Source organism: Helianthus annuus, chromosome 13 (assembly GCF_002127325.2).
Source record: "Helianthus annuus cultivar XRQ/B chromosome 13, HanXRQr2.0-SUNRISE, whole genome shotgun sequence".
Lineage (NCBI taxonomy): Eukaryota > Viridiplantae > Streptophyta > Magnoliopsida > Asterales > Asteraceae > Helianthus > Helianthus annuus.
In genome coordinates this window covers 126,170,264-126,181,533 of record NC_035445.2, presented here as the reverse complement: position 1 = coordinate 126,181,533, position 11,270 = coordinate 126,170,264, and the positions used below count along the sequence as shown (strand labels likewise).

General features: G+C 37.3%; 1 protein-coding gene across 1 annotated transcript; it reads right to left on the bottom strand.

Annotated features, from left to right (window-relative positions):
- Positions 1-129: 129 nt before the first annotated feature.
- On the bottom strand, positions 130-10,298 carry LOC110899283 (DNA repair protein RAD50). The gene is made up of 15 exons (XM_022146162.2): positions 9,970-10,298; positions 9,085-9,233; positions 8,923-8,994; positions 8,733-8,846; positions 8,360-8,428; positions 8,233-8,289; positions 7,920-7,973; positions 7,766-7,828; positions 7,592-7,633; positions 6,838-7,002; positions 6,606-6,761; positions 1,707-1,787; positions 1,281-1,342; positions 1,032-1,154; positions 130-517 (listed from the first exon to the last, which is right to left on the bottom strand). Exons 1-14 carry the CDS (start codon positions 10,133-10,135, stop codon positions 1,082-1,084), a joined length of 1,323 nt encoding a protein of 440 aa, XP_022001854.1. The 5' UTR covers positions 10,136-10,298; the 3' UTR covers positions 130-517; positions 1,032-1,081.
- Positions 10,299-11,270: the final 972 nt, after the last annotated feature.

The window sequence follows — 11,270 nt, the reverse complement described above, 5'->3', positions numbered from 1 at the left end:
GTTTTACCTCTGAAAAACAAACAGCACCTTACATAGCACACCCTCTAATGTTAAGTGATTATATCTATTTGTCTATTAAGGATGCATATGTGGCACAAATGAAATCTCAAAACTAGTACAAGAGGGTGCTTTCGAAAAAGGTTTGAAATAAGTTTACAACTAATCAGATATAGAGTTCTAATAGAACTCCAAACTTTATGGAATGCCGGATAAATTCAGAGAAATTAGTGTAGTAACCGGAGCCTTGTGGTGGATATTTCAAAAAGACGAAAAAATTAACAGGTAAGAAGATCCCAACCCGCTAATGGTATATTCTTCTTCATATTCTATTCTGAACCATAATAATGAACTACATTAAAATAAAAGAACATGATACACACATGTCCTTAATAACCTTTTTCTCAAAAACACCATTTGTCACTCTTTTTCTACGTGAAGAAAACATAGAAGACATCAGCAAACAACGGGTGCCAGAAAATATCCATGAAGCTTCATAAAAGCTGCAGAGAACGCCGATCTGTATGTAGATTAACAAAACAAAAAAATCAGCAAACTACTTAAGACCCAATTATCTTGAATCTTGATCAACATTTGACTTTTGAAGGTCAAATGGATTAGTTCTAAATCACCACACTTAGTCATAATTGTAATAAAACATTTCAAAATTAAATAAAAAAATTATGACAATTTTTTATTTCAAAAGCAGAATGTCAGGAAGTTAAAAAAAATGCACAACTAGTTTGTAAAGTAGTTTAGAGGTGGCAATTCAATCCACTTATATGGAAACGGGTCAATTCCAGTTGAGTTTACTGGTAATGTGTAACGGTTAAAATATAAAAGTTAGCTGGAAATGAACGCAGTTCCAACAGGTTAAACGTATCAAAGTTGCTGAGGTGTATTTGTTAAGTTCAATCCAACCCTCCCCATTTTGACCCGTTACCAAACCTGCACATTTCTTCACCACTAAAAGTAGGTGCATCTAAAACGCTTCAATGTAGATGCAGTTTGTTTTTGGATTAGAAGTTTCATACCTAAAGTTAATGTAAAATGAGTATATGGGCTTCGTGCTTCACTACTTGTCTCAATGTGCTCGTTTAGCCTTACGACGTGTATGGCTTGGCTTGCTAGTTTTAGTGGACTTCTTAGCGGTCCCACTGCATTCAACATCAAATTTATTAGTTTTTTGTATATTAAAAAATAAGAGATGTAAAATAGTTACAGCAATCACGTAATGATAATACATTGGGGACAAGTGAAACATGCAGATTAAGAAAACTTACATAAAGATGGCTGATAAAGCTTTGAACAAAATGAAGATAGGTAGTGCCAACACCGCAGAGGCCTGAAAAAATTTTAAAAAATAAAACAAAAAAACAAAACAAAAAACTAATGCATGTTGGATTGTATAATAGAAAAATGTGACTAAATGGGATAACTTAACCTACTCATATGAAACTAAGTTATATTGGGTTAGGATTTATAATGGGTCAAACATATTACATACTTAGAAATTATCATTTACAAACCAAACGGTTTTAACACATTGCCCAACCCGGCTGTTTTGCCGCCTAAAGATGATACTCCTTTGCCTTCCTGTGTGTGCCTCTGTATATATGCATATATATATATATGTGTGTGTGTGTGTGCGCGCGCGCACGCGTGTGTGTGGGTGGGTGAGACTGTGAGAGATAGAGAAGTTGACATACTATAAACCATACAAACTCCTTGGTTGCAAGAGTTCTTGTAATTACATGCTTTTTCAGTGATTCTCCAACGGTTCCTTGAACCTTCATACATAACAGAATTTTATTACATTAATTTAGATCAAAACCACCAAAATAATAATAACACAGTCTATAAATGCAGCCGTCAACATTCGTCGCATCAACAAAAATGCAACTTTCTAAATAACTTTAATCAATTAGTCATATACGCTCTACAAGAGTATATCAAGATTCGGTGCATGAGTGCATGTAACATATTCATATCAGCGTAGGGTGGCATGCATTTCCTTTAAATGTCCCAACATAATCACTGACACAATCTAGAAGACTCGCATGAGAAAACAACTGATTATCCGACATTGAATAATCAAAATCAAATCACTTGGTGTGATAATACGTGTTGACGAGATGGTGATTGCTTATGCCGCCTGAAATTCAGGAGTTGTAGTGATCAGGTTACTTAGTTATTTGAGAGCTTGGTGATTTTGACTTATCAAGTATCTAATATAGTAATACGCAACATTCCAAACACAACATTCTTATACTGTTGAAATGTGCATATGTAAAATATGTCAATCTGTGATTTTATCAATTACACTATATTGTAGACAGATTACCTATAGGAAAACCTTCAAAAATAGGCCTCTTATAACTCCAACAATTATCTTTTATTCACAATAGTACCATTAAGAAACAGGTATCTTGTATATTGAATTGCTATTGTACAAATGATTACAAGGGGAACTAGGATATATATTGACATGCTGGACCTAATCATAGACAGCTCATAAAACATAATTAAGGAAAAATAATCGGGGTTAATACATGATACGATTGTTCTGTCTAATTTTCCCCCGCAAGCTAAGGCCGGGGACCGAATCTTAGCTTGGACTTCAAAACGAGAAAGCGATCTGATGATAGTTGTAACATCCGGCCCCTCGCACCACCAACATTGTCCGCTTTTCCCCCGATGGGTTGCCCATCTAGGAACTCATGTATTTGTTTTTGGTTGCCCTGGTGGAGACTTCCCAGGAGGTCACCCTCCTAGTACTACTCCCCCCTGAGCACACTTAACTGTTGAGTTTTCATGAGCTCCACAGCGAACTAAGCTCAAAACACGTTGGTGATTTAAGAGGCATTGGATTACTTATGAACCAGTGATCTCTCCTGCCCACGGCCGATGTGGGATTTGCCTAGGGTGTTACAATGATCCATGTTAATCTTTCGGTAGACAGTATCGGTATCATTACAATAACCCCCCCCCCCTTCCCCGAGGGACTCATCGTCCTCGATGAGGTTTGCCCCACCATCCGAACGGCATAGGAGTGGCTCTGATACCATTTGTAACATCCGACCCCTCTCACCACCAATATTGTCCGCTTTACCCCTATGGGTTGCCCATCTAGGAACTCACGACTTTGTTTTTGGTTGCCCCGGTGGAGACTTCCCAGGAAGTCACCCATCCTGGTACTACTCCCACCCGAGCACGCTTAACTATGGAGTTCTTCACTCATCCACTAGCATTAAGCCCTTCAACATATCCCCAAGTATGCAAAATTGTTAAAAGACCTCCTGAAAAGGAAGGATAAATTGAAGGAGATCTCAAATGTTCCATTAACAGCTGATTGTTTTACGGTGGTAATGAACAAGCTACCGGAGAAACTAACGGATTCAGAAAGCTTCACGATCTCGTGTCTGTTAAAAACCAAACATCATAAAACACTAAATCAAGAACACGTGAACTTTGATAGTGAAGTTAAAAACCACGTGTTGGTGGACCTAGGTGTTAGCATCAACTTGATGCCATACTCGTTGTATGCAAAGCTAGGCCTTGATGAGTTGACGCCAACGCGCATGACTCTCTCGCTAGTCGATAAATCTGTCAAATACCCGAGGGGCATTGTGGAGAACTTGCTTGTCAAAGTTGACAAATTTGTGTTCCCATGGAAATTTGTAGTTCTTGACATGGAAGTCGATGAAAACATATCTCGTATTTAAGGTAGACCTTTCCTCTGCACCGCCAAAGCTTTAATAGATCTTTGTAGGCATGATCACACTTAGGGTAGGTGAAGAGACCGTCAAATTTGAAGTCTCTGAGTCTAGGAAGAACGTGAGTGGTAGAGGAGAGTCGGTTTTTGTTGTTGAGGTTAGAGAAGCTAAGAATAGAGTGCGAGAGTTGACGTTAGAAGAGGAGTTGGTTGGTTTGCCAGTTTACGAGGAAGACAGAGTGTTCGATCCAAAAGGTGACATTGCAATGCTAGAAGTCCTATTAGAAGGCACACCCTCCACGGTGAAATAGTTGTGACAATCAAAAGAGGTGACAGGTGCGGATCCCCAAACATCACAATACACTAAATCAAGAACATGTGAATTTTTGTATTCCGAAGATAATAAATGTAATTTCATAGATTTCCCAATAGAACAAGAGTCATGATGCAAAACCTAAGTTTTATTGGAACATCTAAATAATATTTAGAAATCATAGAGAATGTGGATGCCTCAATCTTTGGTGCCATGTAGAAGCTGTTGCACAAGTCGTTGAAAAGGCAACTTTAGGAACTGGTTGATTTGTGGGAAGATGGATTGTGTAGAGCCCACCGTCACTTGGACCCATGAGGAGGGTAGTGCGTATAAACTTGTCCTTCACAGCAAAAAGGTAGAGTGCAATTCAAAGCATACATGATTATGGTTACAAATGTTTTTGAACGGAAAGGAGGTTTTTCATTATTACAGGGACATATAAGATGTTTGTTAATTGAAAGATTTTGTTAGGTGAGTAAAATCGTTTGGGTCCAATATGTAATATGGGAAGAGGAGTACCATTACTAACATGGAGATTATCATCACCGTAGTAGGGTTCGGCAGAGTCAAAACTCATCATATCTGGTGCAACATGCTCGCTTGAACCGGTGCCAGGAAGCCATTGTTAGGAAGCTTGTGATCGAGTATCAGCACGGTTCGGACATTGAGAAAGAAGATGACCAATGCCGCACCTGTTGCAAGTACCATAAATATTTTGGTTAGAAGCCCAACTAAACTGACCTTGGTTATTCCGGAATCCTCCACCTCCTTGGTTGCAATTGTAGTTAGGTCCACGGCCCCACGACCCTTGTTGTATATGTTTCCATGTCCGCATCCTCGATTTGTGTAAAAGGCGGAGGGGCCAATGGTGGATGAAGGTGAGGAGGTTCTGGGCAGCTGGAGTTGCAGCCCTAATTTGGAGGCGAGCTACTGTATGATCTGCATTGTTTCAGGCGAAGGGATGCACCTTGGTTGGTGCAGGCTGTAAAGGCCTACGTTGGTCCAACATCAGGAGCGGTTTTTCTGATTAGAAATCATGGTAGGCCAGAAGGCCGACGAGTTCAGAAAAAAAAAAACAGTTGTAAAATCTCTTGCAAGCAAACTTTGTTAAAGTCCACTGAATTCATCATGGAGACCTGCAACCACAAGCATGACAATATCTTTGTCCAACACTGGTACTCCAACATTTGCTAGAGTAGTGCCATATTCTTATACAAGATATGTTGCAGATGTTTCATATGTATCTTCAACAGTTGAGTTTTAAGAGTAAATTTTCGTGAAGAAGTGTGCGGTGCATATGCATGTTCAAGGGCTAGCCGAAGATCACGAGATGTAGTACCTTGCCGGAACAATGCTTTAGAAATAGTTGACATTAGTAGCATGCGTGTGTGGGCATCATTGGACACCCAAGCCGTGCAACTAGGGTTAACAACAGGAGCGGTTGTTGTTTCTTTCCCAGTGATAACCGGCGGTTGGATCAGTGAAGCTGGACATGGTATAGTTCCGTTGACATGGCCGAACTGGCTATTTGTAATCAGAAACGGTTGAATCATGGCCTTCCAATAGCCATAGTTGGTTGGGGTGAGGGTGAAGCCAAACTTGTGAGAGTTGTGTGTGGTTTTATCTGTGGAGGAGAAAGACTCTATCGTTGCCATTTGTGTTTAGGGTTAATCAAAACAGAATTATGATCGAACAAAATGGGACTGATTGAACAAAAGGATGTATCGAAATCGGCAATAAGAGACTAGGGTTTTGAATGGGAGAAAGGCTCTGATACCATAAGAAACATGTATCTTGTATATTGAATAGTGATTGAACAAATGATTACAAGGGGAACCGAGATATATATAGACATGCTGGACCTAATCATAGACAGCTAATATAATATATAATATAATTAAGGAAATATAATCAGGGTTAATATATGATAAGATTGTTCTATCTAATAACCATTAACAATGAGAAATGTATTTAAGAAATCTTTAAATCATTGTAAAACAAAGGAGTGAATAAGTATAGTTTTTCCTTAGATAATTGACACTCACGTTTAGCATGTAAGTAGTTATATAAATTTAACTATTTGACTCCCGAGTTATAGATGGTGAGAATCAGAAATTCAAGATCACTTTAGGGTGTAGGGAGTGGTTAGACACTTGAAAGTGGTAAACTTTAAAATCCTCATGCCATTCAATGAAAAGTGTTTAAACTATGCTCAAAAGTGTTGGCAATGGTTAGACACTTCATGAATTGGTAAACTATTTAAAAAAAGGAAAAGTTGTGATTGATTGAGATGGCATGGACCCGACCACACACCCCCTCTCTCTCCTTCCTCCCTCTCCCCGATCGGTAACCAAACACCGATCCCATCCCCTCACCGTGCGGCAAAGATGGTTGGCAGTGGTGTTCCCGTGCGGCAAACTCCTTTTGCCGAACCACTTTGCCGCCCACACCGTATCCCCTTATCAAAACACTAAAAGTGGTTATTATTAGCTTCATAACGTCTAATGCACATCGAAACAGCCCATCAACCACACGTGAAATATGAAAAAAGCCAAGAACATCAAATAATAAAAATAGTACCTGTTGATGGTATTTAGATGCAGATTCTAGAAACTTGCTATACACTTGAACTACCTTATTAGTATAAGGCTTCACAGTGTCACGTGCTTTATCAAGGTGAGGTTTTGTTGCAACAGCAACCTGATCAATGTATGGCTCACAAAACTTCTTTGCAACCTGGCCCCACAAAACTTTCATATTATGATTAATGACACATCTTGTAAAAAATAGAAAAAATGTAGAGTAAAAGTACCTGAAAATGAGGGTTTACAATTTCTTTTACTTTAGTCACATGAGGAGTTAGAGCCTCCGTTGATCGAGCATAGACCTCTTTGGTCTTTTTGGTCAGTAGTTGCACACGTGTCTCAACGTTAGTTTTCACAATCACCCATTGTTCCTTTGCAGCAGGGATCCATTTCTGCATGAGGGTCACAGCAAAGTACCAGTGACTATAAATACTTGAGGTGGAATAAGCGTGGTGCAAGCGGACACTGGTCAAAACAATAACTTTTGTATCGGTTAAAACGGGTCAGATTAGGATGATCCCAAACACCTTTGGTCCAAACGCTTCTACTTTTAGCGACTAGCATGTTATATATGATTACAGAAATAATTTAGCTTTTTTAGTAAAGAGATTTACGAGACTGTATATACTAAAAATACACTTTGGGTGGCTTTCGACACGTTTCCTGTTTAGCTAAAAAATATTTGACCCATTAGAGAAAGAAATACCCCAAATCAGCCCATTTAAAAGTAAATGGGTCAAAATTGCAACCTCTAGTAAGAACCCAACAAAAGGTGACTAATAATGTAAGTTTCATTAGTTATTAGTTAAGTAGTAGGAAAACATAAAACCGAACTAGAGTTAATGTAGTAATTTGAAGAGCATAATTTAACAAAAAGATTGTAGATGAACATAAACATTGACTAACTACTTACATCATGCATCTTGACATTAACATGTGAAAGTACAAAATACACTAATAAATATTGAGAAAACTTCTTACGCTTTTGGCTGTGTCAACATGAGGTTCAGCCAACGTTTCAGCCTGTCATAATGAAAAGAACACTATTTTCATGAAGACGAAAAAGAAAACATCTTAAATAAATGATTAATAACATGATGTGGAGTATAATATACATAAAATGAAAGTACAAAAAACAGGATCATACAAAATTACCTTCTTTGTGAACGTATCAAAAACAGGTTTTGCATGCTCGTTCCAACGAGCCACCACATAAGACTGAAAATTAGTGATGTAATTAGACCTCACGGCTATAATTCTTGATGTTATTATGTACATGAGTGATGGGACTAATTCAAATGTGAGTTACCTTAGTCGACGACAAATAAGCTACAAGCCAAACTGGTAGCCATGCAGAATGAACCTGAATATAAAAGAAGACCAAATAATAGACAATAATTGGTCTTAAATTAAGCAATACTAACATCTATATAATCACATTTGACTAGTAAAAATGTAATATAAATACAACTTAAAAGGGGAGATGTAATCTCATTTGCAGTTAGCAATGCATCATATTAAAAAAATATCGCCGGTTTATAACAATATGCATCACATACTCGCATATATGATCACTTGACACAATTAACAGCACCAAGTAATAGCAATCTTTCTGATTTTACCTCTGTTAATTCTCCAATTTTCTGTGTGGCTTCATTCTTAGTCTTCGTAAGTTCCTCCTACAAATAATTACAGACGATAATACATCAAATGTAAAGGAGTATGCCAAGAAACATGTTGTAAACCTACCTCAGCGTATTTAAGAGCGCGCTCGGTTTTTTGAAGTTTTGTCTTCTGTTCTTCAATAGTCTGTTGAAGCTAAAACAAGAAATAGAAAGCAAAGGTATTATTCAATTACTTCGGTTATACGAAATCAACAAGCCTCTTACCACATATGGGGAGGGATGTAATTTAGCTACTAGCTATCGAGACGCTAAAGAACAAAGCCGATACATAAATGCTGCCATTAATGTCATATATCTAGCATTGGATTGATCTAACCATCAACAATGAACAACCAACCACAATGCCGCTATGCATTCATTTCTCAGTACTTTTCTAAATTCTGTGGATTTATACATTCATGATATAAAGCGAAACAAACACAATAAACAGGCCTTACATTCTGAAGCTTTGGATTCATTTCAAGCAAGTTCTTCTCCAGTTCTTTCGATCGAGTTTCCAAGTCCTGCATTAAACCGGCCTTTAGCTCCAAATCAAGCTCCAGTTTCTCCACCTGAAACAAGAAACAAAATCCCATAAATCACCACACAATGATATCTCGAAATACTTCAATAAAAACAATTAAAAACCTGCTTCTCTAACTCCTGGGACCTTGTATGAGCCTTTTCAACCGCCTCATCAGTATCTGTTGACCCTTTAACCTATCCAAGACACAATAAAATCATCACATCAAAAATATGCATTCATGCATATAACAAACTGATACATATATTCATAATTCATAATCTTACCTTAAGAGAAGCTACCTCATTTTGCAACGAATCCATGCTATCTGATTTCTCTTTAATCGTTTTCTCTTTCTCTACAACTTCCTTCTCTTTTTCAGTAATGATCTCATCTTTGGTTCTTGATTCTTCACTCTTCTTATCAACAAGTGATTCTTCAAATAGAACATTTATATTCAACATAAATTATACAAAATTTATTAAAGCATTCACATTCAATTCTCTATCTCTATCTCTAAAATTTAACTACAACCCACTTTTATCTCTAAATTTTATTCATCTTTATTCATTTAAATAATACTTCTTTACTCTTTTTTTATTATTTTTTCTCTTTCATATGCTCACAACCACTCACGTACATGAGTACATTGCAATTCGCTTTCTTGTGTAATTTGGGCGGGATCAACTTGCGTCCCCACTTTCAAAGTAGGGACGCAAGCTAATCGTGCACAAATAACAAAGAAATGCAAATTGTAGTTTACTCGACATACATTAACAAAGACTGATATAGAGAATGTATAGTAAATCTCTATATTTAGAGATCCACTGCAGCATCTCTATATATATTTTGTCTTTTTAGATAATCCGATAGAGGAAGGATTTAGGTAGTTCTTTTTACCATTCTATATATTTGTCTATAAACTTTAAAACAGTGTATGTGTTAGAGACTTCAACGTGAATGCTCTTAATCAACTATATACCAGGATACAATGATTATTACAAACGAAACCTAATCAAATCATATCTCATAATTACTTTGTAAATCCTAACCAATATATTACATCTAACATAAAACTTCATCAAACCACTAATATAAACAATGCTGATACCGAAACAATCGTAAAAACAAATAAATGATCTAAATCATAACAGAGAAGGTGAAACACAAACCTAGTGATTGGATCTTTGCACTGAGCTTATCGAATTCTGTCGGAAACGATTCGGATTCACCCGATCCAGGTGATACTCCATCACCGGTGACATGAGCTGTAATTTGAGTGAGAATGAGGGCGAAAAGGAATGAATGTAGGATGATATGGAGGTTTGAGATCGCCATTGATACGTAATTAGAATCAAAATGTATGTACGAGGTCGATAGTTTTGAGGTTTTTGTTGTTGAGATGGTGAGAGAATACGACAATACGTAGGTTGTTGGAATTGGAATGGATCGAGTGATGTTTTGTTGACTGAGGAATTTATATATTGGAATGGTGAATGTTGGAAATGTTAGTTGGTTGGATCGTTGGGATTTGAGTTTGGTTTTGTTGTTGTTTTACATGTGGGGTCGGTTTAAAACCCGCTCAACCGGACTATCAACCGGACCGTGTCATATCATATGTTGTGGTCACCGAGGGAGAGCTCTCACGTCACAGTTGACCTGTTTTATGGTCTCACTCGTTATCACTAGCTTTCTTATTTAATTTTTAATGTAATTAGTATTTATTTTTAATATAGGTCTAGCACACTTGGTAGAGGTATATGTCTTTTAGAAAGGTACCGGTTCAAACCTACACTATGTCGATTAAATTAGGATTATTGGTGTAATAGAGTAGAAGCAAGGGTTGTGATTCAAAAAATAAATTAATTTTTATTATTTTGAAACAATTACTTAGTATATATAAATATAAATATGAGATTATTATTAATTGGAATTTTTTAAAATATTATACAATATAAAAAGAATATATCAATTTTTTAACAATGTTGGAACTAACCCAAGTACCCGAGTGAGCTTTCCTGACAAAGGATATCAATCGTTCGTACTAATTTTGATGCTCCACGCCGTACTTACATTGCCATAAAATCATGCAACTTCAAAGCAATAGGCTCGGGTTTGATTCTCAACCAATTCCCCTCTGCCATTTCCATCTATTTTTCTTTTCCTTTTTGTTGTTTTCTTTATATCTATATATAGGTTTGGTTCTTTTATTGTTGTTGGTCAAATTCCCCATTCGTTAGACTATAGGGCGTGAGTTGGGGCGGCGGATTGGGTTTAACGTTGGCTACACCACACCACACCGGCGAAGCGTTAGGCATGGCGACGCCCTTTTGGCGTGGGGATTGTGTCTCTCATGGGGCGGGGTAGCTGGGTGACATGGCAAGCCATGGTTGGCATGTTTAATATAAATTGTGTTTTTATATAATTGTCAATGAATAAAACACTTCACGCCGTTTCCACACCCCACTTTTTT